The sequence below is a fragment of the Pyxicephalus adspersus genome, chromosome 2 (genome assembly GCF_032062135.1).
Source record: "Pyxicephalus adspersus chromosome 2, UCB_Pads_2.0, whole genome shotgun sequence".
Taxonomy (NCBI): Eukaryota; Metazoa; Chordata; class Amphibia; order Anura; family Pyxicephalidae; genus Pyxicephalus; species Pyxicephalus adspersus.
The window spans coordinates 76374196-76395267 of NC_092859.1; the positions used below are offsets into that span (position 1 = coordinate 76374196).

The window sequence follows — 21072 nt, forward strand, 5'->3', positions numbered from 1 at the left end:
TCTAAATCATCAATCATTATCGATGTCTGATTTGACACTTTGTTTTACCTTACAATGGGTAATAATGCACTTTTTTTTTTAACAGATTCTGTACATGCATTGTAAATGAGTGACATATCTATACTCAAAACAGGACTGTGGGAGATCTGTGGTATGACATGCTTACGTAGCAACAATATTCACAATCCTGCCAACCTACACAGGGATGCTGGATAGCAAAATACTGCTTTGGGGTCTGTTGGACTTTTGTTTGGTCCAATAACAGATCAGAAGACTGCAATTAGTGATAATATAATTTGTCTAAAGCCTGCTATCCTCATCAGCAAAAGAAAAATTCAAGATACAGGTTATGTGTAGTATATCCATTGTTGAATAAACTTGTCTATAAGCACAGCCCAATATCAAAGAATGTACAAGCTCAAGAGATGGGCCAACATAACATGCAATATATAAATGGTAATTTAATTAAAAATAACAATAATTGTTAAACAGATAAATTGTGCATGCATCTAACAAATATATCCAGAAACTGCATTAACGTAGACATTGACCAAAGATGATTTAGACAGCCATAGCATCAGGATTACATCAATTAATGCCACACTGTCCTGCAGAAAATAATTCAGTTTATGCAGCACCCAGAGAGCATTGAATGACCATAACTGTACAATAATTTTAATGGACATAATCCACAAAGTAATGCAAACATATTATGCAGCACAGTGCACTATTACATAGCAAACTATTATACTTTAAAATGCTGAAGCCTTACTAGTGAAAAAAAAAAAAAAAAAAATCATAGACCTATGCTTAATGCTTGTTGAAAATCCCATATACTGTTTGCACATTAAAGTAACAGAAAGTAAAAATTGTAAATAAAAGGTGACTGCATGAAACAATACTGGACACATTCTTATAACAACGGTTGAAAGCAATATACAATAGCAGAAATTTCTATTTGATAGATCTGTATTCTACAAACTGCAATTCTTTTTTCATTTTTTTAATAAACACAGGTTAATTGAGGCAGTAGTGACCCAATATGTTTAATTACTCAAATAAGTATATAATTGATTTTGTCTGAAGAAAGTATAACGACAGTATTGTTGTGCTTATGATCATTTAGCAACCTAGCAATACCATTTAACCATTCACTAACTATCATAGAAAACAGAGAAGGCAATGTGGTTTTCATTTTTAAAGAAAGACGTTGAACTTGTATTATACCTTGTGCAGTTATAAGTTTGCATCTGAAGCTTTAAAATAAAGGAGTACTACACCTTAAATGGTATGAAGTAAAAAAGAATGGCAATGTCTTCTACAATTACCAATTGGTGGTATGAACAGTTAATAATCGTTACAATCAGACTGGTTGCTTAATACAGCAATTTTTTTTTCTTTATGAAATAGGAAAAATGTACTCTTCTATTGAGAGATCATGGCTGATAAAACCTAAGTGGATCATGCCCATATTTTTAGGTAGCACCAATAATCCTAATTCAAAATCCTAGACAAAACTATTATTTCAGTTTTTGTGAAAGGCAAGTGGGTTTTTTTTTTAGTTAAAAGCGACCTGAGTGTGACTCGGGATTACCGCTTTTTCCAAGTAAAATCCACTGGCGATTACCGCTAGGGGGGTTAATCTTGACATAGCAATTCAAAGGCATTTTTGCATTATGTAAAATATTTGTTTTGCCTTTACACAGTCAAAAAATATCCAGATAAATGTTATTTAACCTAAAAATGTCTGTTCTGCATCTATGTCTATGACATGATTGGTGGTCATTGCAGGAGATGGTTCTGAATTGCAAAGGTCATATCAGGAACATACAAAAATATCCTCCCACATGATCAATAACCAATGTGCAATTAAAAAGTGGTCTTCGATATATTCCACAACATCCATCACAAAATGTAGACTCCACTCATTAACACTTTAACCTGTTTATAAAAATACTGGCTTCTTCATAAGAAACAATACGCTTTTCCTTACAGTACATTTGCTCTGAACAGAGTTCAAGTTAAAATCATTTTTAAAATATATTTCTCTCCTCAGATTAAGTACTCTTGAGAAATTAGTATTTACATTAAGATGTTCAACTGTTCTTTAAGTGTCTATGCCTGAGCCTCTGCCTTTCCACCTTCCACTTCATTGAAGAGCAGCTTGCGGAAGATTCCGGCATAGAATGGTCCATACACTTGTTTGTTAAAATTCACAATGTTGGCATAGTGAAATGCAATAAACTCCATTTCGCTGCGAACTATGGAAAGTCCCCCTGGTATTATGGGAACAAGCTTGTATGGATAGGGAAGACAGAGGAATTCTGTCACATACTCCTTGCTTCTTTTATCTAAAAAATAGAAAACAAAATCATATTAATTTTGACTGGATCAAGGTAGAACCTGTGGGCTATATTTCCAGGGTTTAATAAATTATCATAGAAATGGATAAATACAAGAAGCAATGAATATCATCCAGGAAGAGACTATTTCTGACACGCGTGCCTGTTGTGCCTATAGTAATAATGTGTTTTCATTAAAACTTCATACCTGTTCTCCCAAGATGTTAGCCTGACTGATTGCTGTCTGTCCCTATGTTACCCAAAATATATGAAAATCTGTGGGAATTTTTCCTGGTTTAAAAGTCAGCCCACATAATGTCATCATTAACAGAGCACTGCTACTATAGCAATTAAAAAAACTATGCACAGCTTTTTAGGCAGGTATGGTTTCTAGAAGATGCCCATGAACCAGGACATCTGTATAGTACCATAAAGTAGAACCAGAATAATGTCCGAAGTATAAAATGAACTGTATTTTAACATTGGAAAACTTACCGATCAAGTTGTAAATGGTATGATCTTTCTCAGTAAGGCTACAAATCTGCCCCATTAGGACAGACTGAGCCTCATTGCTTAATGAAGGTAGATCTCTCTCTGTCAGTGATTTGTTCATCTCGAAGCATATTTTAGTACTCAATGCATGGAGAGCCTCTTTCAAGTTAAAATTTCTGTAATGTTAAAGGGAAATAAATAAAGAGAAATGTACTTGCAATTTAGATCATTGCCTTTAACTTTTGATAATTATTTAAGGCTTCTGGATAAGCACCAAATAATTAAAAAATTTGGTTTCCGAATGTTTTCATATATGGTATTTCAACACTAAATTTATATATACTGAATATCAGTTAACAAGTATCCTCTTACACTTTAGAATGCCTATTAAAGACTTAGAAACACCAAAATCTATTTACCGGTTCTTCATTGTCATGTTTAGTACATAAAATGTGCATTAGAACTATGCAGAGAACAGAAGATCGCAATGTAAAGATCTCTATACCACTGCAGAGATGGCTCCCTGGCTTTCATTCAGCACACGTTTAATGCATAATGACCTCTGCTACTTAGTTGTCTCCTCCACCCCCCTTTTTCTTTGTTTTTGCACAAGAAAAAAAACATTACAGACTGGGATAAAAGTTATCTGTGTGCCTCAAATGCTACATTGTTTAGTATTATTGCCACGGCGGAAATTGCTAATTGAATATGCCTATGAGCTGGAAAATTTGCCACGTTTTTTTTACCCATTTTAAAATCAAGACTTTGCAGGTACACTTAGTACTATTGTTGCTTACCTACTTCCAACGCCTTGGAGCAAAACAGCTGAAATATCCTTGACATGTGCTGTGAATGCAGTAGTGGTAGAAGAACCCATGACATTCTGAGTAATGAGACAAACGCAAGCTACAAGTTTAACTTGATGCAGCTTGTACTTTAAATCAAGAATGCGCAAGTCATCGGTAATCAGTGTCTAAGTAGAAAAAAAAAGTGTTACAACACAAAAAGGACACAAAAAAACAAAACAAAACACAAACTGATTTGTAACTCACTTCTGGTACAGCACTGTCATAGTCCAAATCCAGAAGTTTAGTAAAACCACTATTAAGCACCAGGGTTGGACTCAGGTTGTCCACAGATACTCCATTGGTTGCATTTTCTTGGGACTTTGCTTCTTTTGCTAATTTAAGAGATTGCTGAATCCATTTGGTGGTCTGATTGAGTGCATCTGAAGGAAGATATATTTACATCAGATTGTTTAAGTAACATTTCTAGATGTTCAGAAATAATTCACCTACAAAACATTCTAAAATATGAACTTTTACTAAGAATGCTATCTTTCTATACATTTACATCAGTTTTATAGTTGCGCTTTTAGAAGTTTGTGACTAATTAACCTACAAATTTTGCTAAAACATGAACTTGCACGCTATCTTTTTGCATATTCACGAATATAAAGGGGGGTTTTTACTTTTAAAAAAAAAATGTTTTCCCCCCATGCAGCCCCCCATGTTTTCTCAGACACAACATACCACAAGCAATATGCTACATACTGCAGGTACTCTGGGAGCTGCCTAAAGGTCCCTACAGACACAAAAAATGGAATAGTCATTGCATAAACTTGCACACTTGTACTTGGTAAGTATGCATAGTTTATACACAGCGTAGAAAACTTGAACATTGGATTTATTTTATGTACACCATAGTAATAATCTAGGCTGGCTACACTTCCCACATTGGCATGCACATGCTGCATAGGGTTTGTATAGTCGAGTGAACTCCAGATGGGCAGCAAACCAAAGCCCTGTACAGACATCAGAGACAATTTATTGTCATAAATGACACAAGCAGGGCGATACATACCAGGAGATTTCTCAAGGATGTCTTGGAATTTTACTCTTTCATAATCAGCTATCTGTCGCTGAAGTTGTGGTCTAACATTCTGGATAGTGTAATTGACCATATCCATTTTCATGAGGTCCAGAACATGGAAGACATCCCTATAAAATAGTAAAAAACATTAGGTTAAAGTTCATTTTACTAATAAGGGAAAGGGGCAAGACAGAATGTGAAATTTTCCTCTATAAAGCAGTGCTGTGTGTCACAGAATTTTAGTGGATAGCTTTTTGTTTATTTCTGGCCCACCCAAAATAACAACATCGTTAAACCTACCACTGGAAAGCATCTTGTAGCCTAATTAATATAAGACAAAAATAAACCTGCAGCTCTCTTAACACATCTTTTATATTCGGACAAGCCAGACACTATAAATAGATGAGCACTTGGGCTTTCTGAATTCAGGGACTGACCTTTGGGGCAGATGGAAACTAGCTAGCTCAAATTACCTTTCCACTGATTTTGTCAGTTAGTAACTGCAGAGATGGACAACTTTGCATCACAAGTGGTATATACGATGTCTACAATCTCTGCCCTTTCATTTTATTTATTCAGAACTTACAAAAAAAAATCTACATTTTAACTGAAGGTCAGTCCTTTTTAAAGTGGCATTAAAGAACAAATGCTACTTGTCTGACCAATACTTTGACATTACAGCCCTTTAAATGAGTGACAGCATTCCTTATTTCTATACCTGTTCCAGTTATTTAGAAATTTAGCATTAATGAATAACCATAACAGCAAGAAAATTAACATCCTTTTACCCATTTCAACTTCCATAACTCTTGCATGACTGGAAAACTTTAATAACACCAGGCCATTTATTTTAGCAGCAATCTTTCAATACCATTCATTTGTGCATTTAAATTATTTTATACATGCATTTTTCTTTATAGGCCTCCCTTGTGCAGATACTCGCCCACATCTAAAACTTCACAGATCTAGATCCAAAAGTCAACTTGCCTGTATATACTAGTTGCTAGTCTTATATTTGGTCATCTTAAATTATGGAAAAAAAACTGCGAGGATGATGACTGAAAGCATTATAAATATATTACACATATAACACATCAAATGTAATATTAATGAACAGTGAACTAACTTTAACATCTGTACAATGTCACCAGAGGGTTTCAACTTTTTCACATCTTCATCTCTGACTGGAGCACATAATTTTCCCATGATGTTAATGATATAACTTCCAAGTTTGGGGATATCAACAGCATTATGTTCCGCTTGCTGCTTTATTAGGTCCACGTCTAAAACTTCACAAATCTGGGTCCGCAGTCTGTTTGTACCCGGGGATAGAAAGGAAAGCAAGATCTACAACACAGAAATGAGAGAAAAACAAAATGCTGAATGAACAAAGTAAAAAGGTCCCACTGTTGTGCAAAAAAAAAAAAAAAGACATTTTCACTGTGACAAATTCACAGTGAAGAAAGATGGATGTGACGCTTGGAGGAGGCAGGTAATTGGGCATATTATATATATATATAGACTGAACCAAATTTTTGTTTTCACTACTTTGAAAAACATTAGGCTTACCTCTTTTATCTCACCAAATAGCTTGATTGCATGTTCATACTGGGGAGGATCTTCTTTAAGTTCTGACTCCAAACAATCCCAGAAAGCTTTGTGAACAATCTCCTTTACCTTTTCTTCTAAACTGTTGAATAAATTAATAACACAATGATAACTTATATAGGTTTAAAATTTTCCAGAAGGATCAAGAAAGTGTTGTGCCTCTCAGAAATTCAGGTTGTACTTGTCAGACCTGTTCAAACATCTTTAAAGTCTAAAAAAGGAGAAATGGGCAGAATTTGGTCATGGGACTAGTAAAGCACAATAGAAGCTTCTCCTTTAACCTGCAGGCAGTATTAACCTAAGGGCAACACTAAAGTGACTCTGTTCTCTGCAAACTGAAAATCCCTGCAATAGAAGAGGTATATCTGTTCTGGTCTGTTCTGTTCCTGTGCTGCAGCCTCCACCAAACCCTTACAATCTGAGACTTTTGGGGTGTTGGATGCATGGGTCTCCTACATGTGGTTTCCTTCTCTGATATTTATGTAACTACTACTCAGCACACAAGAAGGGTTAGATGATTGGGCCAGAGTGTGTCGAGGGCACCCAGGGAGAAGGACGAACCCACAGGAGACATGAGCATACCAAGGAGGTAGTTTTACTACCTTTTATTTTATTTTTATTTTTTTTTGCAGGGACCTGTCATTAGTATGTATTAAACTGGAATGATTTTTTGACAGTAGAGAGAATGTACAATATGCAGAGCTGCATTAGAAACACACAGTGCCTCAGGTAGGATTGCAGTTTTGTGGTTCTCTAATAAAGAAACAAGGAGTATGTTGTTGATAACTACTACTATAACTACTACTATATAAGGAAGTCAACTAGTGATATGGTAAGTGATGTACAGGAAGGCCTACAGAGTAAGTGACATTCAATAGGGCATGCAATGTGACTTACAGGATAGCAGCCGTTTAAGTCACAGACCGCATACAAAACCACATAAATCACTGCTTACAGGGAAAGTGACCTACAGAGTTATGAACAGAGTATGTAACATATAGCTGATGTGCAGAGTAAATGATGTGCTGCACAGTGTACATCGTAAATGACCTACAGGATGGCATACAAGCTAAGCAAGATACAGGACTGTGAAGAGCAAGGCTAGGTTCACACAGACAGTCAATTTGCCAGGAGGTTACCACAACTGGGCACCCAATTTCAACTGCTAGGCACCCATGTTACTGATTGTATGAAATCCTTGAAAAACCACTATAGGACTTGTTGTTGATCACTGTGTTTGTTTTGCATGGGATATAAAAGTGGAAAACACTTTGCCCTCATACATGCTTTATAACTGCCTGAAAAAACAGATTGGCAGGCACTCATGTCCTCCTTCAAGTCTTTGGAAGTAGGCTGAACCGCCATAAGTGCTCTCAAAAGACTAAAACTGTAAGGAAAGGAGACACCTGCAAACCTGATCAGAGCTGTCATAGCTGCCAGGAGACCCAAGGATCAGAAGAAAGAAGAACATAGGCCTAAGTGCCCTAGGCCTTAGTGAGCTCTTCATTATAAATGGATATTGAACATGAGACCCTAGGATTGTACATTGAAAGATTCTGCAAAGGAATGCTTAACAAGTATAGACAGATTTCACCGTGTTCTTAGAGACCTTTATCACTGATAGTTATTTATTGTATGGTTATCTCATGCTACTAAAGCCCATTGTTAAGGTAAATGCCTATTATCTTATCAAAATGTGTTCATTATTTAAGAAACGGTTTCATTGTATAGTTTGCAATTATAAAACATATCTACTAAAACATATCTCTCTATGTTACATAAGCAGACTAAAGCCACATACACAAGTGCAATTTTTGTGAAAGATCCTTTCTAACGACTACACGATGCATGAATGAGTGCTGTACATACAGCACGAGGCGAGAACCATTGGACGTGTGTACCCAGCTTTAGCCTGCTGCACTGATACGTCTTGTGTGATGGATTACTGCTATAACCAATGAAAAGCCCTAGGAAGGAAGATTTGAAAAGATTTTAGTTTCCTTCATACCTGTTTTTAGGTGGATCAATGCTCTCCATGTGAAATTTTTCATTTGCAACAATTTCATGGGCCAGTAATAAGTTTGACAGATTTCTTGTGGTTGACATAATTTCATCAAGCGTTGCTGTCTTTGGTGGACTTGCTATAAACAAACATTTGCAAACAAGTTAACAACAATTGGTTTACAATGTCAAATTAGCAATTAAAGTTCCTTGACACTTTTTTTTTTATTATTCAGAATAATGATGTGTTTTGTGAGCGTTGACATGTGCTCTGTCCATTCATAAGAAATAATAGTTCCACTTTAAATGCCAGTGCCAAAATATTACAGCAACAAGGAGGCTGCCTGGGCATGTCGCACATCGTATGAATCAGTTGCTGTGAGTACAGTAAATTATTCAAAATGTATATTAGGAGCACAAACATTCCCCTGAGATGGATACACAGGAAGCTTAAATACCGATGAATATCAGGTTGTCATACCAAGGTTATGATTGGCTAGTGACATTAAACTACAACCCAACAAACACTTACACACAGGGGAAGTATGCTTGCTTGAAGAGTCACTGGTAAAACTATCCCGCGGAGATTCACACTCACTAGATGAACAGGCCATGCTCTCAGACAGGCGAGATGTGTCCGAATCACTTAGGTGGTCTTCATTTCCAAAGGGCTTTTCATCACTGAATGGCATTTTAGTTGCTGTAAACAAAGAAGTCCAGCATATGAATGGCCACAATTAAGACACTATTCTAAAACCATTGAAAATAGATAATGGCGACACAAATATCCGAAGGTATCCTGTAACTTTTAGATGAGTAATGAGGTAAAGCCAATAAACCACAAAGTGTTTGATCATTCCTTTATTCTAAACCAGGGCACAAGATGGCATACAGATAGCAGAATAAAATTAAGTAAACCAAAGCCAGATGAAACACAAAAAGTTTGCATGTGTATGAGTCTGCACTGTAGAAACCAAATTCAGTATTATTTGTTTTATCCAACAAAGCTTTCTCTGCCTGTTGTAAAAAAGTGACCATAAAATATATGTTTCAGGTTAATATGTTAGGATAAAGGTGGGGGGTGGTTGTGAATGGCTGATGTGGGTTTATTGGATGTGCAAGTAATCTGTCCAAAGGTGCTTCTTTAATATATGAAGGGAACCTTGACAAAGTTTACAGGTTCCCTGGAAGTACATAGGTCATATAGATACAGCATACTAGGTAGAAGGTATAAAGGTTAGCATGCTTTTTCAGCCAAATCAATAAATTAAATCAATATTCAATATATTAGATATTATGAATACATTTCTATACATCAATATACCTCCTGGTTATGACAATAGCTGGTAATACACTTAGTCTATGCCTAAACTGTACAATGGTAATTCTCAAGTGTACACATATCTCAGACTCTTTAAAGACGTTTCCACTACATGACCACTTCCTGACAACTATCATGTTTTGTCTATGGGTGGGAACCCTTAGAGAGGAAGAAGAACAAAGCAGCACAACAATACCACATTCAATAGGTTTTTGATGCAGAACATTTATCACAGCTCAGAAATCAGGAAGACTCAACCTGGGCTATAAGATTAGGATTATGAGGGTCCATTTTTAGGATGCCAGAACATCAGCATCTTGAGACAGTTTGATATAAAGTGTACAGGTACATTTACATAATGTTGCAGTGCAAGAACTTAAAATAGCAAACACATCACACTGAACCCTAACAGAACACTTTTTTTTAGTAGATGGTCGAATTTAAACCACTTACAGCCTCATACATCTAATATCTATTATTCTTAAAGTTTATCCACAGGCAAAAGTTTCTTTTTTTAGATTTGGATAGAGTGGTTAGAGAACTACAGTTGGGTTTTTATTGCTGTCTGTCTGTATTGCTGTGTCCCCATTTGGGAGATATGGCCATGCACATTGACTAGCCCAATTCAACCAATCCACTCTGCACTCATCTGTTTTTACAGGTCAATGTAAACGGGGGGGGGGGGGGGTCCTAACAACCATTGGGAGCATTTACAGTTGCACCATAACAACAGAGCTGGGGCGGTCCCCCATTTATTGCTGTTTGTTAGGGAATGCTCCTTTTTATTTACATGAGTCTATCCAAGCAAAGAGAGGTAGGGTGAAGTAGTAGTGTCCTTGTGCACACATCTAATTCTTATAAACTACTGGCCCCCCATGCATGATTCTGTACATGAGGCCCTTTCCAAGAGACATCTGTGCACTCGTGTGAAGATTAATGATAATCACCCAAAATATTCCGCCAGGCTGGGTAGCTCCTGGCACCCAACAGTCATCACTGATCATCATCTTTTTAAGCCGATGGTCAAAATATGCCCAAATGGATATGTGATGATGGGTTGGGAATCTTTTATTATGGAATTACATTTATCTAGCATCTGCATGGGCTGCAATTTAACCCCAACAGTTACCCCTTGTTTTGTTTAATAAACTAAAGCAACCATGGCAAATTCCAACACTTGTACCATAAGATATCAGGATGACAATTTCCAATCATTTATAAGGTGGCCCAGAGGTTAGCACTCTGTCATTTGCAGCTCTAGGTCCCAGGTTGGAATCTCAACCAGGGCATTATCTGCATGGAGTTTGCATGGGTTTCCCTTACATTTAATTGACTTCCCTAAAACAAATTGTCCATAGACTGTGGTAATGACATAGGATTGTGAGCCCCTTTGAGGGACAGCTAGTGTCATGACTACAGACTTTGTAATGCGCTGTGTAATACGTCAGCACTATATAAATATTTTATAATAACAATAATCACTATGGAGAAGGAACTGGAGGGTCTGCAAATGTTGTGAGCATTGCCACAAGCTCTGCAGGAATGTTTCTCTGAACTACTGCAATATTTTATATTATTATCGTTTTGATTTATGATTGCCTTTTGTTTCTCTAGTCACCAGAAATGTAAATATTCATTATTGTAATGTGATGGATTTCTTACAGCTGTCTGTTACATAAGTGTGATTCCATATACCTGTAATCTTCATTCATAGGTTATTTATGTGTATGTAGTCCTTGTAAACAAGCCACAAGACTCATGGTACACCTCCTCCAGGCTCTGTTCTGTAAGGTGCCCACACACCAGCTGGTAAACAGGAGCGCTGCCCCATAGCAGATCATCTGCACCTCATTAGGACCTTACAAGGCAAAGCTTGCCAGGATATCAGGATCTGACATCTGCATAGATCAGTGAACATAGAAGCATGCAGCAACCATATACATCAGCTGGGACAGGACTGTACAGAAGGGAGCTTCCTCTGATGAACTCCTGTAAACAGACTCTGGGATTGCTGGGCTTTGTAGTTCCACATGCACCAGCAATGGGAAATCTCTCTTACAGAGGAGCTAAGATCTTATATATTAGAAGGGATGCACAGTATACAATGTATATTGCTTTAGTAATATTCTATGTATAACAAAGACATAACCTGTGACAGCTGGGAGAATCCCATAACATGGGTGAGATCTGTGAGTTACCTTGTTGTAGTGATGTCTAACAAGAAGAAGTTGGTGTCAGGCAGGCTCTGCAGAGGAATTCAGGAGCTTGATGTCAGTGTGATCGGATGGTCTCCCAGGACACTGAGGGGTCAGACATGCAGCAGCTTGATGTTTCCTATGGAATATGTCCTCACCAGGAAAGCAGGCTGTAGTTGTTGTGATGTCAGTCTCCCAGCTTGTAATATGTTCTATCTTTCTGTTCTGGCTTCACACACTCGATGTACACAGCAATCACTCCAGCTTGGCTCTCAGCCTTTCTCTAATGTTTTTGTTCAGCTACAGCTGATCTCTGGGGGGGGAAGGGGCTGGGCTGTTACAAGGGGAGGCAAATGGCCAAAAAAAAGATAAAACTCTCCCTGACACCCACAGCGACCATACAACATGTAATTGTTACCATTACACACAAATGATGATTTTATTTTTCACACAAAAGTGTAAATGTTCAGCTCATATTAAAATAACAAAGAAAACAGATAATGGTACAGCCCGAATAGAACGTCACTTATTTACGGAAGTAATATTCTATTGAGGATAAGCCCCTCCCTCTTTAAAGTCCGTTGCTGGGAGAAAAGTTCTATATTATTGAACATAGACACGCCCCTTCCCGAGCATTAACCCTGTAGGGCCTAGCATTAGTGGGTTCTTAATGATAGCACGCGTGAGCTGTGACTCGGAGAGGGTTAAATGTGCGAGGGGCGGGGCATAGATCCCAGCCGTTATATAGTGACAATAGCAGGGCAGAGAAGAGAAAGGTCATAGCCGCGGGCAGTGCTATGGGGAGAGCGGGCTATAGCGCCAAATGCGGCTGTGTGGCGCCACCAAACCGCCCTCTGTACACCTGGTACTGCCCCCATGTGCCCCTAATATCATACAACATGGCCATACCTCAATATTATCATGAATGCATTTACTTTTCCTCTGTATATCTGTAATAACACACAGGGGTCAGCATTCCCTGAACACAATCACTAAACTGCCATATACTTTATAGCATTATTGTAGTTCAGAAAATCATTTTCTATCTTTATGAATTTGCCATAAATATTAGCAGAACAATACTTGTTCTAGGGTGACAACACTCTGTCCTTTTCCTAATTGTGTCACGGTGTTGTCACCCTGTACCAAGGCTGGAATTATACTTTATTCTTCCCTTAGGCTGGGTCTATACGGACGGTTTTAAAGGCTCATGTAAACACTCTTACCATGTCTATATGCACTTTTACAAATGTTTTAAAGCTTGCCTTTAAATCGCTAAAAGACTAATACAATCGCCTATTACACAATTTTCTGATTTTACATAAGCATTTATAAGAGTTTTATTTACAGGGGTAAATACAACCCTTTACTCATTCCCTGAAAGGTTTAAAAAATACGTGTAAAAATTAAGACCAGACTTTAATCTTAAAGTCATTTATTAACCTCCGATCTGTCCCCCGGCGAGTGCGCTGACGTTCCTGGGTGACGCCGGTGGGTGGCGGGAAATTCAAATTATTCTGTATTGGATTCAATACAAAGTAACCATAAAATATATATATATATATATATAAATATATGTGCTACTAAACAGTTATATTACAGGTTTCATAATTTTTAATTTATTTATGCACGCTTGTTTTAATAGATTTTTGTGTTTATTAATAAATGTATTAAATATTGGACATATTTCGGTGAAATATGCCTAAAAATTACAGGCCTTACAATGTACCACTTTTATATATATAAATCTGGACAGAAATGAACTGCCCAGGAGGTTAATTGTGTGTGTTTTGTGTAATCTTTTTTTTTTTTTTTTTTACAGGTTTTCCCACAATAAAAACATGATTCCCATGGCTGCATTAATGATATGAGCACTTTTTTTTTTTTTTTTTTTACAGGTTTTCCCACAATAAAAACATGATTCCCATGGCTGCATTAATGATATGAGCACAGCTGTAGCACTCCTGACAGCGTGGGATCCCCGGGCACAAAAGGGCAAACGAGGACAAGTCTCCCCATTCACCTCTAGTGCTCTGTGATTGGCTGAGGAAAGGGAAACCCTGATGAGGCTTGAGTCATTGACGCTGAATGGGGAGACTTGGCTGAGAAAAAGGAAACCTTGATGATGGCTCAAGCTTCATCAGGTTTTCCCTTTCCTCCACTAGAGGTGAATGGGGAGACTTGTCCTCACCCTGCGTTTGAATTTTTAAAACGTTGCAAAGAGCGTTATCTATAACGCTCAAAAACGTGCCTCAAGTAAACGTCCTGGTGTAGATTAGCCTATTGGAATGCATAGGAATTTCAAACATTGGCTTTTAAAGCGTCAGGTGTAGATTCAGCCTTAATCAGAAACCTAGGCCTATGCTCACACATATTGTTATCATCTACGGCCAAACCCAGTACAGATGTCCAATGGAAATGATCATTTGTGATTGTTTCCAGTGACAGATGAACAAATCAGCGCTGTACACAATGTCCCCTCTCTGTTATATGGAAAGGGGGCTAATGAGTGGTGCCCCCTGCAGGGAAGAATGCGCAGTGCGCATTCCTGATTGGTGGATGACATAGAGGGAACTTTGTACATCTGTCAGACAAGCATGATCATTCATCTGGGGCTGCAATCATCTGACGTGTGTAGAAAATGCTGCAGGTTGTAGTCACCAGACTGGTATTATTATTGCCATCCCTGACACCCCCTTCCAGGCATTGCCAGGAACAGGACTCACACAAGCTGCCCCTGCAGCCCAGAATGGAGGAGATAACAGAACTGTGACCGGTTAACTAAAATAATAACTTATTTATAAGGGCTCTATTTATAAAACAGGGAATCATACCTTCCCTCGTGAGAATCTTCCAGGTCCATGTGTTTCAATGGCAGTAATAAATATTTGAGTGAATGTCAGATTCCCTGTTTTATAAATAGAGAATAGATGTAATATTTCTGTTCACCTACAGGTAGAATTCGGCTAGAATGGTGTTATATTCACATTTTTATAATTTATGTTACATAGACAGATGATAAATGATTTTATAGAATCGGTATAAAATAATGGAAGACGTTCCATGTGAATCTTCCTGTAAGAGCGCTGACAAAACACCGGGTGACGGGGTAAGTCAGGGAGGGGAAGAATATTTCTATTTTTTGTCTTTTTTATATTTTAGGTCTCTTTATTATACATAATATTTATAACTTGGAGTTAAAAAATGTTGATTTATGTGGCAGATGAATCCAAATATAATAATAAACACAAATATTATTAAACAGGATTTACATAGCGCCAACATATTACGCAGCGCTGTACATGAAATCTTGATAGACGGATGATGCAGATCTGTAGTGGTTATTGCCTTTCATACGATCAATTGTCACACTAGATTAAAGATCTGTCTCCTCCATCCGCCATGTACATTCACACTGTGTGAATCCGCTGTGCTGTAATGTGATCGGCCCTCCTATCCTGTGTTTACCGCGCGACGCTTTACGGCCGTACAGCCAAAGGAACAACCAGCAGCGCTCAGACTATCTATACCCGGGGAGGTGACCGCAGTCCTCCCATTTCCCACAATGCAGCGGGGAGAGCGGCGCAGGGCTCGTACGGCTCACGTCACACAATTCCCGGATGATCCGTACACTGTATGCGGGGTTCCCAGGCCCGGGATGGCCACCTTGGTGTTAGATAATGGGGCCTACACCGCAAAGATCGGCTACAGTCACGGAGAGGTCAGGTGAGAGAGCACGGGGCAAAGAGCGCTGACAGGCGAATTACCATAGAGTTCTTCTAGAGCGGCTGGCTGGGCGGAGTACTGTCTATCCTGCTGCTGCGCTCTCTCGCTGACAGCTGAAATCCCAGCTGTGTAGAGATGTGAGGGAATAATGTGTAAACACTGAGCACATGTACTGTGTGTTATGTTATGTGTCTGCACGGCTGTACTATAAATAATGAGTGACAACAACACTACCCTGGCAGGAATAACCCAACACACACCTCACACACATATTATTATTACACAGTATTTATATAGCACCAACATATTACATAGCGCTGTATAAAGTCCATAGTCATATCACTAACCGACCCCCAAAGGGGCTCACATTATAATGTCCCCTCCATAGTCAATATTACAGTCTAAGGTCAGTTTTTAAAGCTACGTACACACTTCTAATATTTATCCTTAGAAAACTAACAATTACGACCAATTAACGAATATGCACCATTATATTTGAAAAATCGTATTGTGCACGATTCTGTACATGCTGTAACGATATGATCGTTCAAATATAATCCACCAATAATGTACACACACTAGATACAATCGTTTGAACGATGCAGGGAGGGACATGTAAAGGAGAAAGTGTATTGCATAAACATCCACGATCACTGAACGACGGTACACACAATAGATAGCGAACGATCGTCGCCCAATCAGATACGCCGTGACGGTTGTTCATTTCCAACGACAATCCTCGTTCATTGGCGTCGTTGGTCATGTTTTTTGTGAATGATTTTCGGCCGATCTACAACCATCATAATGTATGAAGACATGGATGACTGTTCATTAGGGAAAACTTAATAAATAAAATGAATAAAACCTAAAGACAATCTTATCTTCTGATATACCCTCTACTTTTTATGATATAAACCTGGGAAAAAAACACATTTACAGAAAAATATAAACCACCATAAGGGCATGAATAAAAGACTGATTAGTGAATGTAACATTGTAACACTGTATCTTTAGCATGAATATTTACCATAGACTGCATAACAAACATTCATTTAGAAGTTCACACGGGGGAATAACACTGACAAACAATTATATCTCCTATGTTTATATAAGTTTTCTACAGGTTATCTAAGAAAACTAAAGTATAAACATTATCAGAAAACCTTGCCTTGTAACTGTTTAAAAGAATCCAAATGGTGGACTTGTATAAGGTAACTGATCTATAATAAATCAAACAAAGAAAGGGGTGTACAATACACAAATTTTTTCACAATAAACCAATTTTTCTCAACTGGGGTTTCATGAAGCCTTATGGTCCCTTCAGAGGTTACAAGGGACCTTGTTATTTATTTAATAATTATGTATTTATTAATTATTTATTAATTTATTAATTATTAATTTTTTGTGTGGCCCAGGTCTGGTCAATAAACCCTAATATTATTTTGGCTATCTGTGAGGGTGACATTCTTCCCATTGACCAGCAATGTAGGAGGCATTCTTCCCACTGATCACCGTGCTAATGTACTAATGATGTGGATATAGAAATTATAGTAGGGGTTCCATGAAGACCTTAAAGTTATTTCAAGGGTTCCCCCATGGTAAAAAGGTCGATAGATGCTGCACTAAACTGACAACAAAGATTGTGTGATCATAGTGAAAATAACCATTCTGTTTACCTGATCACAGTACTGGCAGTGTGAAGAGCAGCAAGTGATATTAGGGATAAATGTAAGTGAAACGTTTATGAATATTGAGCTGTTTAGGCAATGCACCAAAAAAGAGAAACTTTCCAATGTTTTTTGTTCTCTAAAGCCTTGATGAAGTGGGATTTTTTTCCCCCCCCCCCCCCCCCCAAACACAATGGGCTTTATGTGTTACCTGCACATTGCATCTTTAGAATTAATAATGACATGCAGTCTAAGTGTTTTTGTTTGTATGTGTCTTGGTATGATATATACAGATTTCTGAATTAATAAGCTATTTATATGACAAAAATTCTCATTGTGCCCAACATACTTATCCACTGTCAGGTCATTGTTCTGTAATACGGTAAGACTACTACACGATAGTATCTCCTTTCCAGCAGCAGATACTTTTTGAGACCAGACTAGTAAAATGAATACATTATTTAGGTAAAGCCTTCCCGCCTTACAAAAACACTATTGTATTTTCTATTTTTTTCTATCTGCACCCTGCTAGGGTGATCTCACTTTATGTCCTTGTTCTAAGTTAACACACTTCCCAGAATTGTCCCCTATTTTACTGTCTTAGAAGATTTGTGTGTCTTTAGTGAGGAGAAAAAGATCTTTGTATAATTGCACTTTTTTAACAAAGCTTCCTCTGATTGTGTTATCTCCTCGAATAGCCCTGTAAAATCAGCAGTAATATTTGATTTGTGTTGTTACAGGAAAGCATCCATACCTCTGTACTGTAATATTTCTTTCTGTTTTAGTGTCATTCCCAACTGCCAATTTAGATCGAAGACGGCACGTTTAAAAACGTTTACAGCTAATCAGATTGATGAAGTTAAGGACCCATCTGGCCTCTTTTATATACTTCCGTTTCAAAAGGTAATTGTTCTTCTTGATCACTCAATCCTTACCAGGATTACTCCAGAGCTTGCCAGAAGCCCCTCATAACTTTTTTAGGTGTCCCTTTAGAGGTAAAAAGGTTAAGAAAGGCTGCTCTAGATGTTAATATTAAGTAAAACGTGAAAAAATAACCCACATTTTATGAGTACATTGATTTAAAGTTACATAACTGCTTGCCATTTTCTAATTGAATATAATTCTAAATGATTTTCTATTTAAATCTTGATCTTTGTGATCTTAAGTTCCACAAGGAGATTTTCTGAGATTACAAGATCAGTGTATTTTGGTTCATTTACTATGTACAGTTTTGCTAGTAATACCACTGTTTATTAAACAAAATTGTTATTTGTGGTAACAGGGTTACTTAGTGAATTGGGATGTCCAAAGACAAGTATGGGATTATCTTTTCGGAAAGGAAATGTTCCAGGTAAGTTATAAAAATCCTTTGGTGTATTGTTTTATCTGTGGAATTCGATCTATAGACCCCATACATGTTTTATGGTTTATATGCTATTGTAGCTGTGATCAAGTATTTTCTTCTGTTGGGTTTTCTACAAGGTATGCTGATTGTCTGTCTGGATGTCTAAGTGTTCTTATTTATTTAGTAGTGATTGGCCCCTAATATGTTGCTCCATATAGGTGGACTTTGGAGAAACAAGTGTTATAATCACAGAGCCATATTTCAACTTCAGTTCAATTCAGGAGTCAATGAATGAGATTTTATTTGAGGAATATCAGTTCCAGGCAGCTCTAAGAGTAAACCGTAAGTATTTGGTCATATTTCTTGTACATAGCTATGTGATGGATACAGTATGTTAATGGTGTCTTTGGCTTGTTTTGAAGCGGGGGCTCTGAGCGCACACAGATACTTCCATGACAACCCATCTGAATTATGCTGTATCATTGTGGACACTGGCTATTCATTCACACACATTGTACCCTACTGCCGTAGCAAGAAAAAGCAAGAAGGAATCATAAGGTGGGTTTCTGCGGTGTCTAAGCACAATCTATTGGTGGCTGTAAGTGTCCTGGCATGGCACGTACATTTATATCACAGATTGCCAGCAGTAGTTCAATGATGCTTAAACAGTTTTATTTACTCGGTTTTATTTTCTAGAATCAATGTTGGTGGTAAGCTGTTAACAAACCATCTGAAGGAGATCATCTCATACCGGTAAATACATTGAAGTTAAAAGTTTATTTTATACATTTGTTTAGCAGCTGCTCAAATCACATATGGATGAAGTGGAACACATAGTTTACACATAGTGTCTCCCAAGCAAAAGCCCATGGTTTAAATTTTGAAAATGTCTGTTCATTCCATTCTGCCTGTACTGATCAGTATGTTTTTTGGAATTGCATTCTTGGGCTTCAACAAGAATGAAGGATACACTGTTTACTTTAAAATGTGTATTAAAGTCTAAACATACCTTTCTCACATATGAAAGTTTTTATGAGTGTTTGAGGACATTTTGAGGTTTTTTTCCCCCAGGAACAAAACAAAATTGCTTGATTTATAAATGCCTTTATAAGGACATACAAGCACTTTATACGTTTTTTGATAGGCAAATAATTGTCCTTGTAAACCAGAACTAACTAAAGCTAAGCATGGCTTGCATGTTCCAAGGTTTGCCTGTAAGCCTTGGTGGTACAACACTATTGTTCTGCTTACTTGTCATAATTGTGTATTTCTGCAGACAGTTACATGTTATGGATGAGACACATGTAATCAATCAAGTGAAAGAGGATGTCTGCTATGTGGCTGCTGATTTCTATAAAGACATGGAGACTGCAAAGTATGTATCCTGAGAAAAAATTTTGCATTGTGTCTACTGGGAATGACAGAACTGACATCTGTTTTTTTTTTTTTTTTTTTTTTTTTTTTTTTTTACAGATTGAAAGGGGAGGATAACTCTGTGATGGTGGATTATGTACTGCCAGATTTCAGCACAATCAAGAAAGGGTATATTAAGGTATGTTGCTCTTATATCACTCCTAAATGTAGAGCCCTTAAATTACGTAAAATATATGTGAAGAACCTGAGGTGTGAGCCACACTTCTATGTTTTGGCCAAGCGTGGCATTTTCAGAATCTTGATTTCATGGTTCTAGTACAGTATAAGAAATATAAAAGAACTTTGAGGCTTTTGGTCAACAGGATCATGTATATTTATATTCTCAGCCAATTATGAGACTCATAGTTATTGTGTAAATATAATTCGTAATACATTAGTCTTGTTTCTTTAAAGATTACCTAGATGATTGTCAGTCCCTTTTAAAAAAATCCAGGAAGCTTGTTCAGCTAATTGACTTTCTGATGCCTGTGTACAGTTTATAGCTGTATAAACTTCTTATAATGCTTCTTAGCCATGGGTTAAAAGTCTGCCTTTCCTTTAGAATGCTTTAATTACAATGGAGAGCTATTTACTATTTTTATTGGAATAAAACATCTTAAGAACTAAAAAGAGGAAAAAAGTGTCAGCTTTCCTAAGTTATGTTGTGGTCTTTCAACAGCCAAGGGAAGAGATGGTGTTTAGTGGAAAGCCAACAGCTGGGGAGCAGATACTTCGTCTAACCAATGAACGGTTTGCAGTACCAGAGATACTTTTCCATCCATCTGATATAGGAATTCAAGAAATGGGTATTCCAGAAGCCATTGTGCATTCCATTAACAATCTTCCGGAAGGTTGGTGTGCATTTTTTTATTATGAACCTGTTAAATTAAAGCATAGTTATCCTAAGACAGATCCATTAAAAGTGGTTGAGTACCTGAATTGTTTCCTTGCTGCTGAGGACTGATAAGTACCAGTATATTACAACTGAATACTAGTTCTTGGATATATTTCAGAACACTGTGGACTACTTTTTCCAGCTTGGAAGCATGCACAGTGACTTGTCTATGAATGTGGTTGTTGTTCATCTCCT

General features: G+C 37.4%; 2 protein-coding genes across 3 annotated transcripts in view; one reads left to right on the forward strand and one right to left on the reverse strand.

The window, feature by feature from the left end:
• Nucleotides 1-443: 443 nt before the first annotated feature.
• TCP11L2 (t-complex 11 like 2) lies at nt 444-12124 on the reverse strand. 2 transcript variants are annotated; one of them, XM_072401091.1, is made up of 10 exons: nt 11835-12124; nt 8848-9015; nt 8323-8455; nt 6276-6396; nt 5833-6053; nt 4698-4834; nt 3887-4062; nt 3632-3807; nt 2838-3010; nt 444-2351 (listed from the first exon to the last, which is right to left on the reverse strand). In XM_072401091.1, the coding sequence occupies exons 2-10, from the start codon at nt 9005-9007 to the stop codon at nt 2116-2118; spliced, it is 1533 nt and encodes a 510-aa protein (XP_072257192.1). In that variant the 5' UTR covers nt 9008-9015; nt 11835-12124; the 3' UTR covers nt 444-2115. The 2 variants fall into 2 exon arrangements, with proteins under 2 accessions (XP_072257192.1, XP_072257193.1); XM_072401092.1 differs by lacking the exon at nt 8848-9015 and having other exon boundaries at nt 11835-12123.
• A 3215-nt stretch (nt 12125-15339) lies between these two features.
• The window catches only part of ACTR6 (actin related protein 6), a 7443-nt gene continuing 1710 nt past the window's right edge, over nt 15340-21072 (forward strand). The window contains exons 1-9 of the mRNA XM_072401093.1: nt 15340-15557; nt 18010-18127; nt 18507-18575; nt 18788-18911; nt 18992-19127; nt 19266-19322; nt 19846-19944; nt 20043-20121; nt 20662-20833. Of these exons, the coding sequence (XP_072257194.1) occupies nt 15397-15557; nt 18010-18127; nt 18507-18575; nt 18788-18911; nt 18992-19127; nt 19266-19322; nt 19846-19944; nt 20043-20121; nt 20662-20833 (1015 nt within the window). The 5' untranslated portion in view covers nt 15340-15396. The remainder of the gene's footprint in view (nt 15558-18009; nt 18128-18506; nt 18576-18787; nt 18912-18991; nt 19128-19265; nt 19323-19845; nt 19945-20042; nt 20122-20661; nt 20834-21072) is intronic.

Coding starts and splice junctions, on each gene's coding strand:
- TCP11L2 (XM_072401091.1), bottom strand. CDS start 9,007: ATGCCATTCAGTGATGAAAAGCCCTTTGGAAATGAAGACCACCTAAGT. Junction 8,456..8,847: donor CAAGCATACTTCCCCTGTGT/GTAAGTGTTTGT, acceptor GTTTGTTTATAG/CAAGTCCACCAAAGACAGCA. Junction 3,011..3,631: donor CTCCAAGGCGTTGGAAGTAG/GTAAGCAACAAT, acceptor TTAACATTACAG/AAATTTTAACTTGAAAGAGG.